We start from the raw sequence: 26,660 nt of genomic DNA on the forward strand, positions 1-26,660 counted from the left end.
TTTGAGGTTGTTCGATTTATACTGACTGCATAAAAGAACAGAACCTCTGTTATTATGGATGTGTGTTCTCTTAATCCCGATATAATAACAAATACATATACTTAGTATTTGTTTCTTTGACTTATCAATGTGTGAGATTTATTCTTTAAATCAATAGGCCCGATGAGTTGGGAGATAGTACCATTTATATGGTGTGTTGTTGATTATAAAAGGAAACTATGTCCTATTTATTTAAGTTGATAATGTCCCATTGAGGAGCTCATAAGGATTATCATGTAAACTCTGCAGGTGGACTTAGTCCGACATGATAATAAGGTTGAGTGGTAGTACTCTTGGAGCTAGATGTTAATTAAGTGAGTTGTTAGAAACTCATTAAACACAGGGAGACTAACGCGCTCATGATAAGTAGGAACCCATATTATAATATGAGATTGGTGCGGTAGTTCAATAATAACTCTTTAGTGGTATGAGTTATTATTGATGAACTTGAGTTGGGTATTCGAGTTGAGCATAGGAAGCTCAAGTCCATCAGGAGGCCAAAACTAATTCCTCCTCTCGGTCCCTGTTGTAGCCTCTATAAAGCCTCGCATTCACCCATTTTGATTTTACTTCCTACCCAAGAAAGGGGTCGACCACATCCTTGCTTGGTGCCCAAGCAAGGGGTCGACCAAGCCTTGCTTGTTGCCCAAGCATAGGGCCGACCAAGCCTTGCTTGGTGCCCAAGCAAGGGGTCGGTCAAGCCTTGCTTGTTGCCCAAGCATAGGGTCGGCCAAGCCTTGTTTGGTGCCCAAGCAAGGGGCTAGCCACAATAAAAGAAAAAAAAAAGAGTTATGAAAAGGGAGATTTTTTCTCTCAACAGAATTCTAAAAAATCTATTACTTTTTCTCCTTTTTTATCTGGCGCAAAGGGTTATAAAAGGAGAGGAGGTTGGGCCACAACAATCAATCAATTAAGAATTGATAAGTTTCTCTCCTTTCCCTTAAGGCTGGCGCCCCATCCTTTTCTTCTTCCCTTTCTTCCCTCTAGGGTCAGCGCCCCACTTCTTTTTCTTCTTCCCTTTCTGCCCTCTAGAGAAAGAAAATGAAGAGACGAAGCACCTTGGTGGCCGGCGGTTTGGAGGAGAAGAAGAAGGAGGAGGTGCCCCTTCTTTGCATCTTTTGGTGGTAGGCGGCTTGGAAACAAAAGGGTTCGGGTGTTTTTGTCTTGGTAGATCGTCGCTCACACGACGTCCAAGAAGAGGAGAGGAATACGGTAGAAGATCAAAAGGTCTTTGTCTATGAAGAAAGGTACAACTAGTTATTTATTCGTAGTGCAACTAGTTTTGTTTTCTTTGTATGGATCCTGAAATACCAACACAAGAGACTTTCGATTTTGTGTATTGATTTTATATTTCAATCTTGTGCTTCGATTGTGGTCTCTGTAGTTAAACCTAAGGTTACTGTAAGGAGCTTAAATATTCAATTTCTTTGAAATGTTTTGTCTAGGAAGTGCTGGATGATCCCATAACCAAGAAGGCCGAGTATCTCGCCAATGACCTGGAAGTCAATCCTTGAAATAGATATTTAATCAACTTCTGTAATATGGTTTAACTTTTGAAGAACACATGAGTTAAACTTGGATTAATAATGTTAAGTTTCGTTTGTAATCCAAGTTCAACTTCTGAAAAGCACATGGGTTGCTAGGAAAAGGTCTATGCTTGTATAAATTTTTTTTACAAGGAAAATAGAACGGAATTCCGAGTAGCACCCAACAGATGCGCCATCCACCTACAACATAATATTGGGTCGACCGACCCTAAATGAGTTTCGAGCCATAGTGTCGACATTCTGCCAGAAAATAAAGTTTCCAGTGGACATAAAGTTGGGCGAAGTCAAAGGTGACCAATTGGATGCTCAACGATGTTACGTCGAGATGATCAAGTCAGAGGAAAAGATCACTCAAAAGACTAAGTGTATAGAGGTGAACACAATCATGGAGGAATCGTTGGTGTTGGTCTACGATGAAAAAGAGGTGGTTCAGATCCATCCCAGCCGATCGGAAACCACAACATTTGTTGCCGCCGACCTGAAAGATGAGAAGAAGGTAGAGTTGGTTGCCTGCCTTAGGCAAAATTATGACGTGTTTACCTTGTCAACTCACGAGCTCCGGGGAATCTTGATGAGCATGGCTCAGCACGACCTTCACGTCCGACCGGATGCTCGACCGGTGAAACAGAGGAAGAGGGACTTCAGCTCAGAGCACAATCAAATTATCCGAACGGAGGTAGAAAATTTTTTGGAAATCGGTCATATTCGTGAGGTATAATTTTTGAGTTGGCTAGCTACTGTCGTGTTGGTGTCTAAACCAGGCAACAAGTGACGGGTCTGCATCGACTTCCGTAATTTAAACAAAGCTTGTTCAAAGGACTTCTACCCCCTCCCATAGATAGATCAGATGATGAACTCTACAGCAGGCTACGAGCTGATCTGCATGCCAGATGAATACCAAGGATACCATCAGGTGCTGCTCACCAAGGAAGATCAAGAGAAGGTCAACTTCATTACGGTCGATGGGACATACTACTACAACATAATGTCATTCGGACTAAAGAACATTGCGTCAATTATCAAAGACTGATGAACAAGGTGTTCAGGAGGCAGATCGAATGAAACATAGAGGTATATGTCAATGACATACTAATAAAATCACTCCGAGTCACTGACCTTTGTGTAGATATCGAAGAAACTTGGCGCAGGGCGTACAGAATTAAGTTGAACCTAAACAAGTGCCTGTTTGGAGTGAAGAGTGGCTGATTCCTTGGGTACATAGTGACCGAGCGGGAATAGAGGCTAATCCAAGCAAGGTGAAGGCGCTGTAGGAAATGCCCCCGCCTCACAACTTGAGCGAGGCCCAATGACTGACTAGACGGATCACTGTGTTGCCAAGATTTATCTCCAAATCGTCCGACTAAAGTCATCCATTCTTCAATATCCTGCGACGCGCAACGAAATTCTAGCACTACAACAAAATCGCTCATAGACATCAGTGGAACAACAACATTTTTAAGCAAAAACCGATGTCTTTGAGTATTTTACACCGATTTTTCCAAAAACCGGTGTCTTTGAGCGCAGATTTTCGCTAATAGACATCGGTTTTTTTAGCCGATGTCTATGAGCGCCTTTTTTTCATTAATAGACATCGATTTTAACCGCGGTTTTTAAAACCGGTGTCTATGAACCAAAATTCTGGCGGACTTTCTTAGCGCCCTTTCTTTTGGGTTTCTCCTCGCCTTGGATGAAGGAACCAGCCAATTTATCTCCTCGCCTTGGGTTTCTCCTCTTCCTTTGATCCCATTTCTCGCTCCCTCTTCCCCCTTCTTTTGTTCCTTTTCATTCCGTCGATCTGTTGGCCAGATGAAGAAAGGCCGAGTTCTGGTGGAGCCGGCGGCGGCAGTAGCGGAGACGCGGTTCCGCGACGTGCGGAAGCGTCCGTGGGGGCGGTTCGCGGCCGAGATCAGGGACCCCTGGAAGAAGGTCAGGGTGTGGCTCGGAACCTTCGACTCGGCCGAGGCTGCCTCTCTGGCCTACGACTCCGCCGCTCGCGCGTTCCGTGGTTCCAAGGCCAAGACCAACTTTCCCCTAGCCGCCGCCGCCGCTGCGTCTCCCACCCCTACTCCTGCATTCCGCTGCCCTCCCTTCGCTGACCCAACCCTAGGGTTTTGATAAGATACAAATTGGAATTAAGCCGACCCACCTCATTCTACGCACTCATCACCGAGAGGTCCGAGACCTTGCAACAGCGGCATCGTCGTCTGCAAATCTCGAAGCGAAGATGAAAATTGTGGTGGCTTATCTCCTGGTCGTCCTCGGCGGCAACCCCAACCCCTCCGCCGATGATATCAGATCCATCCTTGAATCAGGTCGAACTCTCTTCCCTCTCATATTTATCTTGGTTTCATTTCGGTGATCCTTGTTTCTTGCTTGTAGTGGGCTTCTTTGTTTCATGGCTGATGATGTGAGGCCGAAATAGGTAAACTGGTCGTGCACGCAGTTCTACTTAATTGGCTCTCCTAGATGGTACGGAATCGTGGAACATATCTATTGACTATTGGGTCGAAGATTTGAGATGGCAGTTTTGAGTAGTGTGGAGAAGGGATATGAAATAGGAAAGCAAGCATATGAAATCGAAAAGCGATCACTGATAAAGAAATGACTTTAGCTGCTAAAGTGCATCTTTTGATTGAAGGAGACCAGATGTACCGCTTTGTGCTTTTGTTGCACTATACTGCACCAAGTGCTATATTGTTGGGAGCCATTTCTAGCTTGAGGAATTATGGTGTGAAAGAAGCTTCGGCATATTCTTGTTCTGGCAGCATACGTGTGCTGTGGTGTCTCTGACATTCTATATTGCCATCTACTTCAAGCTTCTGTCCTATGTTTAAGATCTGGTCCTTCTATTTCATTTTCCTAAAAGATGCTTGCCAAACATATGTCAAACAACTCTTGGTATGTTAATCTGTGATCCAAAATTAATATTAGTTGGATTGAATCAGTAGTATTTTGCGGATTATGCAGGACTTCCAATTTTGGATTGATCCCTCTGTGAATTGTTAGATGACAACCTCTTGTACCTGAAGAATTGCTTTACAAAATTCTTGTTTGTTATCCCCTTAAGATTTTCTTCTATATGACATGGCTTACTCTTTTAGTATTTCTTCAAGTGTCCCTATATACAGAAAGTGGTATATATATGATGTGATGATTTTGCATTTCGGTGATCCTGGTCGTCCTCTCATATTTTTTCTAATAACCTTTTTTTACTTGGGACAGTATAATTATTAATATTTCATTTTGATATGGTCATAAATAGATACACAATTTGAAAAATAGAGTTCTACTCCATAAGTCGAGATTGGGTTTAGCTAGTGCTCCTGACGTGCACTCCTCTGGTGCTAAAATTGGCCAGGGAGAGAAACCATTGCAGCAGGTACATGATAATATGATCAACTTTATTCTTCTGATAATTAGATGAGTGTTGAAACCATTCAGTAAGACCTTCATTTGCTCATGCATCATCATCTTTAGGATGATGCAACTTCAGTCAAACAAAGACGGTCTGCACTTACTTTTAATCACTGTTACCTAATCATGGCAGGTTATGTGCCAATGCTTAAACTTTTATTAGCTATATTTGATAGTGAAGGATTTTATCTGTTACTTGTTCCCAGATGTATCACTATTTTTACATATTACAATTATGTTTGCATGGGTGCACTCTATTCTTGCATTTCCATTCTCTGTACTAATGGTTACATGAGATTTCTCCAATCTGCATATAGATTAAACTATATTTGTGTATGTAAGTGTACTTTGTAGAATATGTAGCAGTCTTACTTTCTTCTGGTTGTCTCTTTAACCAATTGATTCTCTTTTGCTTCTTAACTGTGCATGTTTATCCTCAACAAACATTAAAAAAGCACGTCTATTTGCTAAAGTCAAATGTCATAAATTCAATGTAGCCTCATTCATTTTCTTTTTTAGTATAGAAAGTAATATATGCTCTTGATCACAGACTTAAACAGGAAAATCACTCTGTGATTTGTTTTGCTGAATAGTTAAGTCTCAATCATTAGCCAACACCAGGGAGCAGAACTACCCAAGACTAGTAGTTAATGCTCTAGATATTTCCATGGGGAATTGTGCTATAACATGTTTTGGTATTGAGGGTTTTAGTCGTAAAAGGAGTACCATGAGATCAAATTGCATTGGAAAATGCAATTTCTTTAAAAAAAATTAGTTAAATATTTATGTTTGATACAAATGAATAACCTTATTTGTGACAGAATTGAAATTCTCCTCTTTTTATCAGTAAAGTTTGATTTCTAGCTATACAATAAACACTTGCCTCACACTGCTTGTTCAATTTTCTTGCACGGAGAAGTATATTCACTAATATGAGGTCCTGGCAGAGGAAACCTTAGGTGGAATAGGTTATTCTTTGCTTTTAAATAATTGCCATTAAAACCACATGAGGATCTTACCTCTTGTTGATATTGTTGGATTTCCTTTTGCTCAACCATTTGGTTTGTGCCTTTCTTCATGCTAGTTTTTCTAGCTATGTGTTGTTATTATGCAAGTTGTATCTCATGTATTAATATCCTTCTATAATGAACAAATGAATTACTTGGCAATGCTTTTCAGCCTAATTTTTCCTATCAATGTAGCTGCAATTTATACAGTTTGTGGACAATTTTTTTTTCTTGTTCAGGGCATGGAACTGTATCCTCGTATCGGCAAAAACTTTGACATCAAGGTTTTTACAAACTGCCGATTTGGTATGATGTCCTGGGCTGTTCTTGCCGTCACATATTGCATCAAACAGGTCAATTTTATCTTTACATCTGTTCTTTGAGCTGTTGATAAATATAGCATATGAGGATAGCGGATCCAGCATCCTCGGCAAGCTTGCATTAGGACAAGGACTAAGTGCACTTGTCTTCGTAGTGTACAGGCACCTTATTGCCATGCTCATCTTGGCTCCTCTTGCTTATGTGCTCGAAAGGTTCAAGGAGCATGTCTCATTAGAATTGTTGAGAATAAGATATATGACTACAAATTGAATGTTTTTAAACTCATCTCATGGTTGTAGGAATCGAAGACCCAGCTTCTCATTTGGTGTCATGCTAAAAATATTCATTCTTGCTATGTTGGGTATAACAATTCAGCAAAATGTATACTACGTTGGACTCCATCTCATTTCTCCAACTGTTGCCAGTGCCTTGGGCAATGTCATTCCTGCTTTTACTTTCTTATTGGCAATTGTACTGAGGTTGATTCAGATATTAATTCCAAGTAATTTTACAGTGAATTTAGTTCATTCAAATATCATTCTATATTTGGTCTTTTTTTGCTCAGGATGGAAAAGCTCAACTTGAAGACTGTAAGAGGGAGGGCCAAGCTTGCAGGGGCCATCTTCTGCATCACTGGTTCCCTGATCTTCACATTTTGGAAAGGTCATTTTGTTGGGGGCCTTTGTTACTTCACCTATGATCCAACTTCATTTCGAAAGTCCTGAGAAAGGCGATGCCTGGCTTAAAGGCTCTGCTCTTATGCTATTCGGCTATTTTGCATGCAGTGTATCACTTGTTCTTCAGGTATTGCGTCAATGGTGTCCCTTGTGTTGTCACATGTATCGCTTTTGATGTAAAAAGAATGTTTGGGTATTTTATGGATATTGTTGTAAGAAGATTATTTATATAATTTGTGAATATTTGTGTATTTTATGGATATTATTGAATGAAGAATATTTGTACAATTTGTGAATATTTGTGTATTTTTTTTTTGTTATTGTCGGTTTTAAAATCAAATCTGTGCTGTTAAAATATATACATATTACATCGGTTTTCCACCGATGTAAAACCGGTGTTATAAAGTAATATTACATCGGTTTTACACCGTTGATGAAACGGTGTCGTTAAGTGATACTACACCGGTTAATAACCGATTCGAAGACCGGTGTCGTTAAGTGATACTACACCGGTTTTAACCCGATGTCTAAAATGGCAGACTTTTAACATCGGCTTCATAGACATCGGTCGAAAATCAAATAGACACCGGTGGAAAACCGATGTCTATGAGCGATTTTGTTGTAGTGTAGTGGGGCGCAGAGTGTGACAAGGCCCTGGAGGAACTTAAGAAATATCTTACCCACTTACCTGTACTGGCAAAGCCCAATGCTAGAGAGCCGCTCTGAATTTATTTTTCATCCATAGAGCATGTTGTAGGCTCAGCGTTGGTGTAGCATAACGGCTCTGAGCAAGATCCAGTATATTTTCTAAGTCATATATTGAAAGATGCAGAATCCTACTACACCAGTCTCGAAAAATTGGTGTATGCGCTAGTACTCTCCGCTCAGAGGCTTCATCGGTATTTTCTCTCATATCCTATCATGGTGATGACCAATAGTGCACTGGGAAGAGTCCTCCTTGCCCTAGAAGCATCCTGATGGCTGATCAAATAAACCATCAAGCTGAGCAAGTTTGACATACAATATCAACCGCGGACGATGATCAAGGTCCAAGCCTTAGTTGATTTTGTCACTGAGGTTCAAAACGTTGAGCCGGACTCAACCTGGAAGATATATGTAGATGGTTCATCCACTCGACAAGGTAGCAGAATTGGTATCCTCTTAATATCGTTGCGGGAGGATAGGATGCAATTGTCCGTACGATTGGATTATCGGGCCACAAACAACGAAGCAGAATATGAGGCCCTGATAGCCAGCTTATAGGTAGCTCGGTATGTAGGAGCCACAAGAGTCCTCATCCACTCGGATTCTCAATTGGCAGCTCAACAACTATCAGGCATGTTCAAGATAAGTAACACCTGGCTTAAGCTGTATGCCCAAGCTTCCAAAAAATTAAAGATAAGTTTCTAGGAAGTGATTATATAGAAGATCCCCCGGTCATACAACTGGTCTACTGACGAGCTAGCTAAGTTAGTCAGTGCATTATCGCCGATCATCATAGATAAGCCGGTCGAACAGGTCTCACTAGTGGCACACATTGACAGGATGGATGGAATACCTTTCCCGAGTGACTGGAGGATGCCACTGATAGAGTTCCTCTGATCGAGCGTCACACCAGTCGATCAGGAAGAAGCTCATTTGTTAAAAAAGAGGGGCAGACGGTTCACTTTGATTAGAGACTAGTTATATAAGAAAGCGTTCTCAAGGCTGTTGCTCAAGTGCATCGAATCGAAGGACATTGAGTACATCTTGCAAGAGGTTCATCAAGGCTCTTGTGGTAGTCATCCGGGCGATAGATCACTAGCCCAAAAGATCTTGCTAGCGGGGTACTTTTGGCCCATATTGCAAGACGACGCCGCTCGGACGGTGGCCACTTGCTTATCATGCTAGAAGTATTCTAACATCCTGCACTGACCCACCGAAGAGATGAAAGCATCCATGGTGTCCTAGCCGTTAGACCAGTGGGGCATGGACATCATTGGACCATTTTCCATGGCGACCAGTTAGCAAAGATTCCTACTCGTGGCAGTAGATTATTTCTCAAAATGGGTGGAAGCCAAGCCGCTAGCCAAGATAACCAAGCATATGGTTATCAAATTTATATGGCGAAACATCTTGTGTTAGTTTAGCATCCCTCGCAGGCTCGTCTTAGACAATGAGAGACAATTTACAGGGCGGAAGCTCAAGGAGTGGTGTGAGGGCTATGACATTGTACAAGCTTTCACTTCTGTGGCTTATCCGCAAAACAATGGCCCGGCAGAAGTAACCAATAGGGAAATCCTCAGAGGACTCTGGGCTCAATTCGACCATGATGGAGGCGACTAGGTCGATGAACTCCCCAGTGTATTGTGGGCTCATCACACCACACCAAGAGAACCGACCAGCATAACCTCGTTTTATCTGTTGTACGGGGGTAAAGCAGTGGTTCCAATGGAAGTTGGAGTAGAGTTCGACCGGGTGTAGCTTTATGATGATGGAAACACCAATTGGAGGCTCATGGAGCTCGACTTGATAGATGAAGTGCGAGATAAGGTCGTTGTTCTGCTGATGGCAAACCTGCAGTGCATGAAGCAGAGCTATAACCGAAGGGTGATCTCAAGGTCAATCCAGGTAGACGACTTAGTATAGAAGAGAGTAAAGCAGTCGACGATGTCACCAAGTTAGGAGCCTTGTGGGGAGGACCCTACAAAGTTATTCAGAAACTCCGATCGGGAGCTTACTATTTGTAGGACGAAGACAGGAGAAAGCTCAAGTGGCCCTGGAGCGCAAAACACCTCCAGCCCTATAGGGCAGGGTGAGAGGTGCGTAGTTAAATTTAGATACACTTGTGTAAACATATATCCTTGTAAGTGAAGGGAGACGATAAATAAAAATTTCAAGTGTCCCAGACTCTTGTACCGATCAGTCAAGTTAAAAGTTGAGCAGTGACTATAAACTCTTGAGTCTATGAAACTAAAATCGAGCGGCGACTATAAACCCTAGATACAAAATCATTTATGTCAGCAAGCCGAGCAGTAGCTATAAACTCGAGAGTAGATGAATCAACAGTCAAGCGGCGACTATAAACTCTGGATCAATAGTCGAGTGATGACTATAAATCCCAGATCAAAAGCAAAGCGATGACTTTAAACTCGGGAGTCAAGGGATCAACAGTCGAGTGACGACTATAAATCCTGGATCAACAGTCGAGCGGTGACTATAAACCCCGGATCAAAAGTCGAGCGACAGCTATAAACTCAGGAGTCAACAAATCAATAGTCAAGAGGCGATTATAAACCCCGGATCAACAGTCGGACGATGATTATAAATCCTGGATCAACAGTCGAGTGGAGACTATAAACCCCGGATCAAAAGTCGAGCGGTGACTATAAACCCAAGAGTCGATGAAGTCAATGGTGAGCAGCGGCTATAAACCTTGAGTATACGCTTAATAAAGTCGAGCGGCGACTATAAACCCAAGAGTCGATGAAATCAATAGTCGAACGGCGACTATAAACCTTGGATCAACAGTCGAGTGGTGACTATAAACCCAAGAGTTGACAAAATCAACAGCCGAGCGGCGGCTATAAACTCGATAGTCTACGCTAATTAAAGTCGAGCGGCAGCTATAAACTCTGGATACGAAAGTGTTTATGTTAGAAAGCTGAGCGGTGGCTATAAACCCGAGAGTCGACGACAACAACCGAGCAGCAACTATAAACACAGGAAGAAAGTTATTGGACAATCGAGCGACAACTGTAAACCCCAATTCTACTGTCGATTGGCAGATAAGATTTTCGATTGGAAAGGTGAAGAGGTCGTTCGACCTACGCTGAAATGGTCAATCGAACGTCTTAGTGATTAGTTACACAAGAGCGGAAGCACAAGGATTCACACTTAAAATATTTCTGTGAGGATTACAAGATCATAGAACATAAAATCAGACAGTCTTATGGAGCCGAGCGGGGATGCATGAAAGGACACTCAGAACATTTAACATAAGTTGTAAAGCGTCGAACGAGTGTGCGTTCATTGACACTTAGGAAATTTTACAAACTAGTAAAGGGAGTGCAAAAGACGGCCTGAAAAACTAAAAAGAAGGTTATTCGAAATAGTCGAGCGCATCATCTGGCAGCGACTCAATGAACTTCTCCCTATTTATGATCTTGTTGGTCAGCACAGCAGAGAGATAACTGTCGTCCTTCATCCATTGGAGATTCCCATCAATGCCACAGTTGAAGAGGTGAAGAGCTCGATCTGTGAGTCTGTCATTGAAAGGGTTAAAATGGAGATAATTGCACTTGAAAACTTCAAGTTGTCCGGGCTCTTCCTCTTGGTATGTTTTGAAGGCCGCTCGGGACACCTCTAATTTAGCCTTTAGCGAGGCTAGCTTAGCATCTTTAGTGTCGAGTTGGAGTTACGCAGCTGCTTGCTCTACAAAGCGGCTAGCCTGTTCGGTCTCGAGAGCAGCCTCCGCCTCCTTGAGATTTTGGGCCAAGACTTGAGCCTCTTTATTTTTGATGTAAGTCCTTGACAGCTCAAAGCTTCCTAGCATTGACAGAGTTGATCTTGGATTCAAAACTATTGGCCTGCTTGGTGAGTCACTCAATTTGCAGGGCCTAATCATTATTCTTACTCCTCTATGCATTGAGCGCCCGTTCGGAGCCAATTAACTGCTAAGAGCTTCTCTCCAGTTTGGCCTTCAACCGAGCCACCTCGGTCATCAATTGCTCTAGGTGAGCCCGAGAGGTTTTTTAGGGGTCGCTCAAAGCTCGTAGTTGTTGCACTTCGTGCTCCAAAAAAGTCAACCTCTAGCACATGGCCAGGCTTTCGACCTAGAACTACATTAAAAATAGGTTAAACATGGCCGATCGAGAAATACACAAGTAAAAATAAGGATGATATACATACCTCAGTGGACTTTTAAATATAGTCATCCGCAAGCTTGCTAGGAGAAATAGTCGCCACATGGGCTCGGGCATTAGTCCAAACTTATGCCAGCAATCCTTGAATCTTGATTTGGTGTTTGGGGGAGAGCTGTAAAGACCACCCTTCTTACTACTACTACACTCTAAGGATGACCGTTACTTGACTACTAACTCTACTTAACCGGTATGATAAAAAAATCACATGGAAACCCTACCGAAAAATTTCGGCAGAGTCTCCCCTGTACCGGTGACCATATCCAAAAATACATACAGAGTATACTCAGCCACAGGCGGCTGGAACATATATTTTCACAACCACGCAGTTTAATAAATCAAAACATGCAGGTAATGAAAAGCGGAAACATAACTTCTTACTACAAAATTTTCTTATCAACTTAATAAGAAATTAAGCTAAACAAATTCTTAAACTAAGTGAGTTCTTTAGCTAAGTCTCAAGGATCTCCATAGTCCACACATCACACACCGTCACAGCATCTCCTTGTCGTCTTCTTCCTTATACTTTAGCTTTTCCTTTATCTGCAGTAGGAGGAAAATAGTATCTATAAGCTAAAAGCTTAGTGAGCGCTATCCTACTCACAAAAACTCGATATGCATGTATATAAATAAAAACATGCTAAAACTGAATGCTAACATGTAAAGCTACTCATGCTCATAAATAGCAAAGAAATCAACTAACTGAAAAGCTAACATGTATAGCTACTCATGCTCATAAATAGCAAAGGAATCATGCTAACTGAAATACTAAACATGTATAGCTAATCATAGAACTATCATGTGTATCAATAGGAAACTGAACTGATACATAAGCTGAACTAATTAATGCTAAACTGAGTCTAACTTGTATTCACATAACTAATTTATGAAGTTTTGAAAACTATTTACATAATAGATCAAAATAGTAATCATGCTGCTAATGGGCCCGGCAACTGTACTTGTTGTGCGCGCATCCCTAACTAAACCCAGGATTGCAAGTTCCGAATCTAGTAGGGTTTACTAGGTTATCTAAACCTAGGGACGACTGTGGGAGCCCAACCCAATGGATATCTAATCCAGTACAGTGCCACTGCTAAAAGTAAAATACTGAATCTTAAACTAATTAACTTATCTTGCTTTTACTAGGTTATCTGAACCTAGAGGCGACTGTGGGAGCCCACCCATTGGACCGTAGTCCCTTATAAGCTGAAGCAAGACTAAATAAGTTATTTTAAATACTTCTACTGCATTAACTGAGCTATTAAAATGCCTACTGTAGCATTATATTGAGCTAAGCATTTTATCAAGCACTTGGTGTGCACTAGAACACACCCTACGTACTGAAAATCTGTATACAAAGCTTAACATAAATCTGCATGCCATACTAAACTGAAGTGCCTAAAAATAACATGGTACAACACTTAAAACCTCATACCAAAACTGAAAACACATATAACAGAACTTAATGGATCTACTCATGTTGATTTGTTTCTAACCGAGCATAGCCTAAAGGAAAATTACTACTGCTATCAAAGTTAACACAAGTTACACTAAAGCATGCTCTCCACAGGTTCGCAAATTCTGACTCGTTTCCGGTTAATTGCATATAAACTAAAATCTGTAAAGCTTTCATAAAATGAACCACTTAAACACATGCTGTTCATGTCATTCTAATGGTAAAGAGGACTGGTCATGCTTATTAAATGGCACAGAAGAATCTAGAACTATATGCTCAAGATGAAGAGTTGTTTAGGTTCATGAAAGCAGCCTAAATTCAGAAATTGCATGCTCTAAAATAAAACTGCTCATACACATTGGATAGCATGGAATTAATTAAGTCTGCATACTAAGCTTGACACTATAAAAACAATCTGCACTTAATAAAAAAACTGTGTAAAACCTGTTCAAAGTGTTGGAACCCCAAGGTTGTTTTGGTGTGATCAACAAGTTAAGTTAGGTCCTGCGTTGTTTCTAACCTTGTGTCTAAGTGTGCAGGAGCTTAGGAGCACAGGTACTCGAGCGGAAGACGCAGCTAGCGAGAAGGACAGCACGCTGTGCGTCCGAGGGACGAGGTGCTGTGGAAGAGTACACCGGCGGACGAGAAGGAAGTGCGCGCGGTGGTTCCGAGGTACGAAAGCCGGAGCGGAAGATTGCTCGGGGAGCAAGAGACGTAGCTAGCGCGAAGGTCGGCACGGGGTGCGACCGAGGGACGAAGTCTGCGGATGAGTACGCTGGTGGACAAGAAGGACACGTGCGAACGAGAAGCCGGGAGGAAGCACGCTCGAGAAGACCGGAAGATGGGTTCGGTGAGCCCTATTCGGATGTCGAGATCACCCAAGCAAGCGGAGCCGGAGCAGAAGAACCGGACCGAGGTGAACCGGAGAAGAGAGCACGGACCAAAAGTCAATGGGTTGACTTTTGGCTCCGGCGCGCCCGGAGCAGCCCAGGGCGCGAAGGACTTTTCATAGGATCAAGCTTTGACTGATCCAACCGTTGGGGATAAATTTTATCCCCCCAGGGCAACCCATCCAGGCGCCCCGACCAAAGCTATAAATATAGCCTTGGTCGAGAAGCAACAATCACGATCATTCTATTTCCAAACACTTGTATGCTTTAGTTGTAGTTAAGCTTCTCTTTTCTGTGCCTAAACGCTGTAAGAGGCTTCTCCGCCTGAAGGAGTTTTTGAGCTTAATCTTCCTTGGATTAACAACCTCCCCGGTTGTAACCAAGTTATTTACCAACCCCTCTAGCCGGCCCAACGGTCTACAAGTGGTATCAAAGCCGAGTACGCCTCAGAAGGACTAACCGCCGTCTGAAGCAACAAAACGATGGCCGGAGCTAGCGACTACCCACCTGCATTCGAGGGGGAGTTTTCCATCTGGAAACAAAACATAGAGGTATACCTTAACTCAGATTCTGATATTTCTTTAATAATGAAATTTGGTTATGAAGAACCAAAGAACACGAACGGAGAAGGACTCGATCTACGCCTCTGGAGCAAAAAGCAACGTGAGGAGTCTATGGCAAATGGGCGAGCAAAATATTATCTTCTGAATGTAATACCAAAGGAAGATTTCAAAAAGGTCGCAGATTATGTAAGCGCAAAAGAACTTTGGGAAAAGTTCTTGCAGCTCTACGAAGAACCTTCAGAAGCTGACACCTCAATAGACACCGAGCCACCGACAGAAGAGTCCGAAATCGAGGTAAGTACTACAACAGCTGAAGTACATCCCAAGATCGATGAAGGGGGAGAATCTTCGGAAGAAAGCAACTCGATAGGGGGAGAATCAATTACTGACAAGGTAAGTCAGGTATGGACTCGAACCTCTGATCAATTGAATGATTCAATCGAAGAATTGCCTGAAAATTTTTGCGAATCATCGAAAGAGTTTTTTTTATTAGAAAATCAATTGTCAAACTTATCCTGCAAATTTGAAATATTATCGAAAGAGTTCTTCGAATTTCAAAATATCTTAACAAAAGAATTTTGCAACTTAGAAATTTTGTCGAAAAACTTTTGTAAATTGCAAAATATTTTTTCGAAAGAATTATGCAAATTAGAAATGATGTCAAAAACTTTCTTCGAATATTTTTTCGAATTACAAATTACTTTCTCGAAAGAGTTTTGCAATTCAGAAAATGAGTCATCGAAAAAGTGTTTCGGATTAAGAAATCTATTATTAATAAATTCCTACAAATTAGAATTTTTAAAAAATTCTTGCAAATTACAAAATATTCTTTCAAACGAATTTTGCACATTGTCGAAAGAATTTTTTATAGCGTCGAAAATTTTTATCAAGTTAGAATCTATGCTATCGAAATATTTTTTTGAACTTGAAATTCAAAAAATAATAGAAATTAACATGATACAAATTGTTGCATGTTTAATATTTTTTGCTTTAAATATGAAAAAGTGTGACTTAAGAATTTCTGATAAATTAAAATGGAAATTTAAACCTTCTGATTAAAGCATAAAACAAATAAATAAATGCATAGAAAATTTCTCTTTATGTTATTAATTCTCTGAAATTTTCTTGCATAAAGCTTTCTGTTTAGAAACTTCTTAATCTTGATGTCGAATGACTTAGAAATTTGTCTTGACTTAGAAATATTTCCCTGAAAATTATTGAAATATAGTTTCAAATTTTTTTTAATGTCAACCCTTAGATTTCATTTGTACCCCATTTTTATTGTGATCAAAGGGGGAGAAGGGAAAGAATAAGTCTAGGGGGAGGTAGAAAAAATTGAAAATTAAAATTTGGAATGTTTGAAATTTAATTTTTTCTATCATGTTGCATGTTATTGCAATAAACTGTTTAATTTCATATCTATTGTTGACCCTAGCTTAACTTGGGTTGATCACACCAAAAAGGGGGAGATTGTTGGAACCCCAAGGTTGTTTTGGTGTGATCAACAAGTTAAGTTAGGTCCTGCGTTGTTTCTAACATTGTGTCTAAGTGTGCAGGAGTTTAGGAGCACAGGTACTCGAGCGGAAGACGCAGCTAGCGAGAAGGACGGCACGCTGTGCGTCCGAGGGACGAGGTGCTGCGGAAGAGTACACCGGCGGACGAGAAGGAAGTGCGCGCGGTGGTTCCGAGGTACGAAAGCCGGAGCGGAAGATTGCTCGGGGAGCAAGAGACGTAGCTAGCGCGTGTTGGTTGCTACTCGGAAAGCCTATAGGTTCCATTGTACAAAAATTTTGTACAAAGGTCTGAACCTTTTCCTAGCTACCATGTGTTCTTTTAAATTAAATTTTGGATCTCCTGCGGAACTTAACACGTTTGATCCAAAACTTAATCTATTTGTTCTTTTAGGTTTTGACTTGGATCTCCTGCGGAACTTAACACGTTCGACCCAAGTCTCCTTAAGTTATTAATTCCATTAAATATCAATTTCCATAAAAGGTTCCCAGTACTGACGTGGCGAGGCACATGGCCTTCTTGGATATGGGAGCAACCACCACCGACTAGACAAAACCTTTAATAGAAAGCTAATATTTAATTTCCTAAAATAACTTTAGGTTAACCAAAGAGAACAATCAAATCACAAGGAAAAGAAAGAAACAAAAGAACACAACTTGAAAAACCATATTCGAAATACTAGAACGTAAGCCTCTTGTATTTGGTATTATTTCCATAAATAACTAGCATGATGCGAAATAGAAATTACTAGTTATACCTTGTAGAAAACCTCTTGATCTTCTACCGTATTCCTCTTCTAACCTCGGACGTTGTGTGGGCAACGATCTTCCAAGATGAGAAACCACCAACCACCTTCTTCTCCTCCAAGCAAGGTTCGCCACAAAGGAAACTTCACCAAGGAGGAAAACAAAATACTAACCAAGCTCCAAGAGATGCTAGCTTTCTCTCCTTCTTCTTCTTCTTCTCCGAGTAGTATCCGCCACCACAAGAACTCCAAGGGAGAGGGAGAGGTTCGGCCACCACAAGAGGAAGAGAAGGAGATGATGGCCGGCCACACCAAGGAGCAAAAGAGGGAGAGGAATAATAGATGTTGTGTCTTGTGAAGGCACCCTCACCCCTTCTTTTATATTCCTTGGCCTAGGTAAATTAGGAAATTTAATTACAACAAATTTTCCTTAATTTCCTTGACATGATTTAATTGAGAAAAATAAAATAATATTTCCCAATTAAACAATGATGGCCGGCCACATCAAGAGGAAACAAATTGGACAAGTTTTAATCAACAATTAAAACTTTCCTTATTTGTTTCCAGAAATTTTAAAAAATAAAATTTCTCTTTAAAAATCTCTTCATGGTTAATAAAAGGAAATATCTATAATTTTAATTTTATTAACATGTGAATAATTTTAAAGAGAAAATAAAAACTCTCCAATCTACAAATAAGGAAAGAGATCTAATCTCTTTCTTTAATCTTTTGTAAAACTTTTACAAGAGAGATATTTTAATTTTAATTCTCTTTAAAATATATCTTCCACATAATAATAAAATCTAAAATTAAATTTCTTTTTATTTAATTATGGCCGGCCCTACTAGCTTGGGTTCATGCTAGGGCCGGCCACCTTAAACCCGGCCCTAGCTTGGTTCCCAAGCTAGCTTGGCCGGCCCCCTTTAGATGGGTATAAAAGGTGGGTATATGTGGGTATAGTACTCTATAAATAAGAGGCTACGATAGGGACCGAGAGGAGGAATTGGTTTTGGTCTCCCGATAAAATTAAGCATCCCGTGTTCGCCCCGAACACACAACTTAATTTTATCAATGATAATTCATTCCACTAGAGAACTATCATTGAACTACCGCACCAATCCCAAATTACATTTTTGGGCTCCTTCTTATTATGAGTGTGTTAGTCTCCCTGTGTTTAAGATATCGAATGTCCACTAATCAAGTGAGTTACTGACAACTCATTTAATTAATATCTAAGTCCAAGAGTAGTACCACTCATCCTTATTATCATGTCGGACTAAGTCCACCTGCAGGGTTTAACATGACAATCTTTATGAGCTCCTCTTGTCCACTAATCATCTGCTTGATAAACTAGCATATAATCCCTAGTCCTTCTCAGGTACTTTAATATATGCTTTACCGCAGTCCAATGTCCTTGTCCAGGGTTACTCTGATATCTGCTGACCATGCCTACGGCAAAACAGATATCAGGTCTCGTACATAGCATTGCATACATTAGGCTTCCTACAGCCGAAGCATAAGGAACTGCTTTCATGTCCTCTATCTCTTTTGATGTCTTTGGAGACATCTCTTTAGATAGAGCTACTCCATGTCTAAAAGGTAAGAAACCTTTCTTGGAGTCTTGCATGCTAAAACGAGCAAGGATTGTATCTATATATGAAGCTTGGGATAGACACAACATTCTTTTCTTGCGATCCCTTATAACTTTGATCCCAAGAATGTGTGCACATTCTCCTAAGTCCTTCATATCAAATTGTTTGGACAACCATACCCTTACGTATGATAATACCTTGACATTGTTGCCAATTAACAAAATATCATCTACGTATAGTACAAGAAATACCACCACGTTTAGTTACACTTCTTATATACACAAGACTCATCCGGACTTTGAATAAATCCATATGCTGGATTACTTCATTAAACCGGATGTTCCAAGACTTGAAGCTTCTTTGATCCATAAATGGACCGATTGAGCTTGCATACTAGATGCTCTTTGCCTTTTCAATAAATCCTTCGGTTGCTTCATATGGATGTTCTCTTCAAGACTTCCATTAAGGAAAACTGTCTTGACATCCATTTGCCAAATCTCATAATCCATATGAGCGAATGGATAAGAGTATCCGGATAGACTTAAGCATGGCTACGGTGAAAAGGTTTCCTCATAATCAATTCCCTCTTCTGAGTGTACCCTTTCGCAACAAGCCTAGCTTTGAAGGTTTCTACCTTCCGTCGTCCCTCTTTTCCTTTGTAAATCCACTTGCATCCAACGGCTTTTACACCATCGGTGGTTCTACAAGCTCCTGGACCTTATTAGAGTACATGGACTCTATTTTGAATTCATTGCCTTTTGCCAAGATGTTGCATCTATATCTTGGAGTGCTTATCATATGTCGGGATCGGGTTCATGTTTACGGGATCAAGTCCAAGACTCTCCCAAAACATGAATCTTTCAGTGCATTACAACCCTCCCACTACGACGAGGCATGTGTGGTTGTGTATCATGTGCGACACGTGTTGCGGTCTCTTGTGGTACTTCATCTTGTCCTGTTGATACTGAAGTAGACATGTCCTCTAAGTTCTTCTAAAACAACTTTACTCTGGGCTTGTGATCCATTATATAGTCTTCTTCTAAAAGCGGGCATTGGTGCTAACAATGACCTTCAGTCTTTAGGACTATAAAATAAACCACCTTTCGTTCCTTTGGGATATCCTACAAACACGCAAACTTCTGTACGAGATTCTAACTTATCAGCATCTGGTTTCAGCACATGTGCTGGACTACCCCAAATCCGAATATGTCTTAGACTGGGCTTTCGCCCATTCCACAATTCTATGGGAGTAGAAGAAACTGATTTAGAAGGTACTAAGTTCAGAACGTATACTGCTGTTTCCAGAGCATATCCCCAAAACGAATTTGGTAATTCTGAATAACTCATCATTGATCTAACCATCTCCATAAGAGTCCTATTCCTTAGTTCTGCTACACCATTCTGTTGGGGTGTTCCAGGTGCAGACAATTGGGATTGAATCCCGGCCTCTGGTAAGTAATTCCTAAACTCTCCTAAGAGGTATTCGCCACCACGATCTGACCGTAGTGTCTTGATACTTTTACTTAGTCATTTCTCCACATCAACCTTATATTCTTTGAACTTATCAAAGCACTCGGACTTGCGGCGCATTAGGTAAATGCATCCATATCTTGAATAATCGTCTATGAAAGAGACAAAATATTCAAAACCTCCTCTTGCCTGGACAGACATAGGACCACACAAATCAGAGTGAACCAACTCTAACACTTCTTTGGCTCTATACCCCTTGGCCTTGAACGGCCTCTTGGTCATTTTACCTTCCAAGCAGGATTCACAAGTTGGAAAATTTTCCAACTCTAATGAACCCAAAAGTCCATCGGCTATAAGCCTCTGAATCCTACTTAAGTTAATATGACCAAGCCTTAGATGCCAAAGATATGCTTGGTTCATTTCCGAAGGTTCTTTTCTCTTATTAGAATTAGAAGATGAATTATAAATTTCCATGTTTTGCTTTGTGGAAGAATTTGGATTTAAAATATACAAATTGCCAACTAATGCACCAGAACAGATAATCACTTTATTTCTTTTAATAACTACATCGTTACTGAAAGAAACTGAATATCCATCTAAAAACAGTTTAGAAACTGAAATTAAATTCTTTCTAAAACTGGGTACATAAAGACAATTTCTTAAAACCAAATTTCTATTTCTACTAAAAGATAAGTAGACGTCTCCCACTGCAACAGCTGCCACCTTAGTAGCATTGCCCATGTAGACAGTAATCTCCCCTTCAGATAGTCGTTGGGTTTCCTGGAACCCCTGCAAGGAATTGCAGACATGATCAGTGGCTCCCGTATCTACACACCAGGTGCTGGTAGATAACACCGCTAAACATGTTTCAACAACTAGAGTATGAGATATACCTTTGTTTTGGTTCTTACGAGGATCAGTCCAATGTCCTGACTGCTTGCGGATGAAGCACTTGCCCTTGACTTCTTCATTCCAGCTTTAAATCCCGTACACTGAGATTTATTCACTTTCTTTCTTGAACCTTTGTTTCTTCTTCTTCTTACCTTTCGGTTTAGAAGTAGAACCATTTCAAGATAGTGAATTTGAGCATTGTGACGAAATAATCCTTCTGTCAGTAGTTTCCCTAATGAATAAATCCTTTTATTCATATTATAGTTCGGGAGCTGCTCAAAACTTCTAGGTAGGGTTTGGAGGATCATATCGATCCGGGTTTCCCATCAATTTCTCCTCCAAGGATTCAGATTTCGTTCGGATAAGCCATCATGTTTAGGATATGATCCTTACAGAGTACCCTCTTGCATGGTGGTCATTATCTTTCTCATAGCTTCTTGTCTAGAAGCCCTATCCTGATGACGAAAGAGTTCCTTGAGATTGTTCATAATATCATAAGTTGTTGGTAATGGTAAATCTTGATGTTGCAATACATTTGTCATTGAAGCCAAAATGTAACACCGCGCCATCTCATCTTTTACCCATTTCCTATGATATTCAATCTCCTCTTGGGTAGATTCACCGATTAGGTGCATCGAGGCAATGCTCGGTCGACAAATTTATAGCTTTCAGATGAAGAACAATATCCGGTTTCTTTTCCAATCTATGTAATTTGGTCCAGTAAGTCTATTTTGTTGAAGTATGATGGGCAATGGGTTGAAAGTCATCCTAAGAATCACAAATAACTTTTGGTCGAACTCTAAATTTAGAATAATATTGATTCCTCAAACAATACTATTTTAAATTAACCAACACCTTAAACCACCGTGAATTTTGTATGCCACGTTAGTGTGGACGTATACAAATTCAACATTTGTAAAAGGAGGGTTTTAACCCATTAATTTTATTATCTTGTCAACCTAACTTTTGACAAATAAAATTAATAGTTGGTATTATTTGGTCACACAAATAATAGCAGTGACTCCGTTGGGGAGGATACTATTAGATGTGTCTAAGTGTACACCATTACTTGACACTAAGTCCATTAATAAGATTATGCCCCTTCCGTTGGGGAAGATCACACGCTCTTAATTAACTTCCTATAGTCATCCATAAATGGAAGTCTGTTCTAGTGATCCGCAAACAAGCTCATCCGTTATGGAGGAAGGCACTCAGAGCCAACGCAAGCTCGTTTGCATCACTTACAAACCAGTAATGGAGACCATGAGATTTACTTAAAAATCCCTCTCCCACTTAGTTATTTATAAATGAGGAATTTTAACTATGCTAGCCTACTAAACTTGTAAACTAACATGCACATATGACAATATAAAAGCAATAAATAGAAAATCTAATTTTCAACTATTATGGCTTTTATCTTTAATTGTCGTGTGTTGTCATCCCAAGCTCATGCCATATTTGGCCATCGCCACCGGGTCTAACTGTCGCATCCATCTTGCTCCGAGTTCCACTGCGCCTCTGGTCCTTAGAAGGTTCCACGCTTTGCAAGATTCGATCCATGACATAAATAGAATTTTACATTTGATCCTATATTCCATAAAAGGAATGTACATGTATCTAGATCAAAAATAAAATCCTAATAAAACTAAATACAGCTCCTGCTGTATTTTAATACAATCATGCACATATAAATTGCCCTTGACATGTCCAAGGGTCCAATCACACACATAATTAACTAAAAGCCATAATAGTTGGATCCTGCATCCATAGAGTTAGCACATCCTACTATTAACACCTAAATTATGTATGACATGTGCATAATTAAACTAAATACCAAATACACAGGCTAAACCCTAGCTCGATACCAATTGTTGGTTGCTACTTGGAAGCCTATAGGTTCCATTGTACAAAATTTTGTACAAAGGTCTGAACCTTTCCTAGCTACCATGTGTTCTTTAAATTAAATTTTGGATCTCCTGCGGAACTTAACACGTTTGATCCAAAACTTAATCTATTTGTTCTTTTAGGTTTTGACTTGGATCTCCTCGGAACTTAACACGTTCGACCCAAGTCTCCTTAAGTTATTAATTCCATTAAATATCAATTTCCATAAAGGTTCCCGACGTGGCGAGGCACATGACCTTCTTGGATATGGGAGCAACCACCAGCGACTAGACAAACCCGTTAATAGACAGCTTATATTTAATTTCCTAAAAGCACTTTAGGTTAACCAAAGAGAACAATCAAATCACAAGGAAAAGAAAGAAACAAAAGAACACAACTTCGAAAACCATATTCGAAATACTAGAACGTAAGCCTCTTGTATTTGGTATTATTTCCATAAATAACTAGCATGATGCGGAAATAGAAATTACTAGTTATACCTTGTAGAAAAACCTCTTGATCTTCTACCGTATTCTCTTCTAACCTCGGACGTTGTGTGGGCAACGATCTTCCAAGATGAGAAACCACCAACCACCTTCTTCTCCTCCAAGCAAGGTTCGGCCACAAAGGAAACTTCACCAAGGAGGAAAAACAAAATACTAACCAAGCTCCAAGAGATGCTAGCTTTCTCTCCTTCTTCTTCTTCTTCTCCGAGTAGTATCCGCCACCACAAGAACTCCAAGGAGAGGGAGGTTCGGCCACCACAAGAGGAAGAGAAGGAGATGATGGCCGGCCACACCAAGGAGCAAAAGAGGAGAGGAATAATAGATGTTGTGTCTTGTGAAGGCACCTCACCCCTTCTTTTATATTCCTTGGCCTAGGTAAATTAGGAAATTTAATTACAACAAATTTTCCTTAATTTCCTTGACATGATTTAATTGAGAAAATAAAATAATATTTCCCCAATTAAACAATGATGGCCGGCCACATCAAGAGGAAACAAATTGGACAAGTTTTAATCAACAATTAAAACTTTCCTTATTTGTTTCCAGAAATTTTAAAAATAAAATTTCTCTTTAAAAATCTCTTCATGGTTAATAAAAGGAAATATCTATAATTTTAATTTTATTAACATGTGAATAATTTTAAAGAGAAAATAAAAAACTCTCCAATCTACAAATAAGGAAAGAGATCTAATCTCTTTCTTTAATCTTTTGTAAAACTTTTACAAGAGAGATATTTTAATTTTAATTCTCTTTAAAATATATCTTCCACATAATAATAAAATCTAAAATTAAATTTCTTTTTTATTTAATTATGGCCGGCCCTACTAGCTTGGGTTCAAGCTAGGGCCGACCACCTTAAACCCAAGCTTAGGCCGGCCCTAGCTTGGTTCCCAAGCTAGCTTGGCCGGCCCCCTTTAGATGGGTATAAAAGGTGGGTATATGTGGGTATAGTACTCTATAAATAAGAGGCTACGATAGGGACCGAGAGGAGGAATTGGTTTTGGTCTCCCGATAAAATTAAGCATCCCGTGTTCGCCCCGAACACACAACTTAATTTTATCAATGATAATTCATTCCACTAGAGAACTATCATTGAACTACCGCACCAATCCCAAATTACATTTTTGGGCTCCTTCTTATTATGAGTGTGTTAGTCTCCCTGTGTTTAAGATATCGAATGTCCACTAATCAAGTGAGTTACTGACAACTCATTTAATTAATATCTAAGTCCAAGAGTAGTACCACTCATCCTTATTATCATGTCGGACTAAGTCCACCTGCAGGGTTTAACATGACAATCTTTATGAGCTCCTCTTGAGGACATTATCAACCTAGTATCACTAGGACACAGTTTCCTTCTATAATCAACAACACACACTATGAGTGATACCATTTCCCAATTTATCGGGTTTATTGATTCATCGAACTAAATCTCACCCATTGATAAATTAAAGAAATAAATATCAAACATATGTGCTTGTTATTATATTAGGATTAAGAGCACACACTTCCATAATAACTGAGGTCTTTGTTCCTTTATAAAGTCAGTATAAAAGGAACGACCTCAAATGGTCCTACTCAATACACTCTGAGTGTACTAGTGTAATTATATAGTCAAGATAAACTAATACCTAATTACACTACGACTTTCTAATGGTTTGTTCCTTTCCATTCTGGTCGTGAGCTACTGTTTATAATTTATAAGGTACTGATAACATCATCTTTTGTATGTGACACCACATACTATGTTATCTACAATATAAATTAAATGAACAACTACAAACAAATGTAGATAATTAGACCAAATGTGATTCTTTATTCATAATGAATGTTTACAAAGCTTAGGCTCTCAGTATACACTCCAACAGCGCGAAGGTCGGCACGGGGTGCGACCGAGGGACGAAGTCTGCGGATGAGTACGCTGGTGGACAAGAAGGGACACGCGGTAATTCCGAGGGACGAGAAGCCGGAGGGAAGCACGCTCGAGAAGACCGGAAGATGGGTTCGGGTGAGCCCTATTCCGGATGTCAGAGATCACCCAAGCAAGCGGAGCCGGAGCAGAAAGACCCGGACCAGAGGCGAGCTGAACCAGAGAAGAGAGCACGAACCAAAAGTCAACTGGGTTGACTTTTGGCTCCGGGGCGCCCGGAGCTGTCCGGGGCGCCCGGAACCATCCGGGGCGCCCGGAAGGGACTTTTTCATAGGATCGAGCTTTGACTCGATCCAACCGTTGGGGGATAAATTTTATCCCCCCAGGGCGCCCGGAACCCATCCAGGCGCCCTGACCAAGGCTATAAATATAGCCTTGGTCCAGAAGCTTTTCAACAATCACGATCATTCTATTTCCAAACACTTGTATGCTTTAGTTGTAGTTAAGCTTCTCTTTTCTGTGCCTAAACGCTGTAAGAGGCTTCTCCGCCTGAAGGAGTTTTTGAGCTTAATCTTTCTTGGATTAACAACCTCCCCGGTTGTAACCAAGTTATTTACCAACCCCTCTAGCCGGCCCAACGGTCTACAAGTCAAAGCTATACTTTTACATAGCAATTGGGATCTTTAAGCATGCTACAGCAGAAACAAACTAAGGAACGAGTAATTTGGATTCCTTAAACATGCTTCAACAGAAATAAGTCAAGGAAACAAGAAATCTGGATTCCTTAAACATGCTTCAACAGAAATAAGGCAGAGGGAACCATTCTTGGGAATTACTCTTAATCTTCCAGTCATCAATTCCTAAAGCATGCTACTGCCACATTAAAAAGAAATAAGCGAATCTCATATAGAACTCTCTAAGCATGCTATAGAATGCTACGGCAGAAATAACAGGAAGAAAACAAATCTCGGAAGTTTCCCTTAATCCCTAAAATTCTGCACACATGATCCAAACAAAAGAAACTATATCCCTAGCACAATAAATTCGGCACAACACAATCCGAAACAAAAAGACATGCTGTGGATGATAAGGAATGAAATCAAATTCCGAAATCAAAAGGAAAAGAAGATCAATGTCGCGGAACTACTCCTACTGCAGGTGAGAAGCAACTCACCTCGCTGTTCTTGGACTTACAACCGAAAGGGAAGGCTCTAGGGTTTCGGGTAGCTCGACCTTCGGCTCCTCCTCGTGCCCACAACCTCGACGAGAGGATCTCAACGGTGTGAAGAGCTCTTGGAGAAAAGTGCTCGCCGGCCGCCGGAGACGAAGCCCTAGCCGCGGCTTCCTTTCTGCCCGAGAGGAATCGCCGACGCCG

General features: G+C 40.4%; 2 protein-coding genes and 1 long non-coding RNA gene across 3 annotated transcripts; all 3 read left to right on the forward strand.

The window, feature by feature from the left end:
- The first annotated feature begins 1,911 nt into the window (after positions 1–1,911).
- On the forward strand, positions 1,912–3,701 carry LOC122048570 (ethylene-responsive transcription factor 8-like). The gene is made up of 2 exons (XM_042610122.1): positions 1,912–2,082; positions 3,393–3,701. The coding sequence occupies exons 1-2, from the start codon at positions 1,912–1,914 to the stop codon at positions 3,699–3,701; spliced, it is 480 nt and encodes a 159-aa protein (XP_042466056.1).
- A 2,823-nt stretch (positions 3,702–6,524) lies between these two features.
- Positions 6,525–7,190, forward strand: LOC122049419 (WAT1-related protein At2g40900-like). Its single transcript, XM_042610806.1, has 2 exons — positions 6,525–6,807; positions 6,894–7,190. Exons 1-2 carry the CDS (start codon positions 6,599–6,601, stop codon positions 7,051–7,053), a joined length of 369 nt encoding a protein of 122 aa, XP_042466740.1. The 5' UTR covers positions 6,525–6,598; the 3' UTR covers positions 7,054–7,190.
- A 6,450-nt stretch (positions 7,191–13,640) lies between these two features.
- LOC122049420 lies at positions 13,641–26,271 on the forward strand. Its single transcript, XR_006130950.1, has 3 exons — positions 13,641–13,808; positions 17,415–17,416; positions 25,935–26,271. It is a non-coding gene; the product is annotated as an uncharacterized LOC122049420 (long non-coding RNA).
- Positions 26,272–26,660: the final 389 nt, after the last annotated feature.

The sequence above is a fragment of the Zingiber officinale genome, chromosome 2B (genome assembly GCF_018446385.1).
Source record: "Zingiber officinale cultivar Zhangliang chromosome 2B, Zo_v1.1, whole genome shotgun sequence".
Taxonomy (NCBI): Eukaryota; Viridiplantae; Streptophyta; class Magnoliopsida; order Zingiberales; family Zingiberaceae; genus Zingiber; species Zingiber officinale.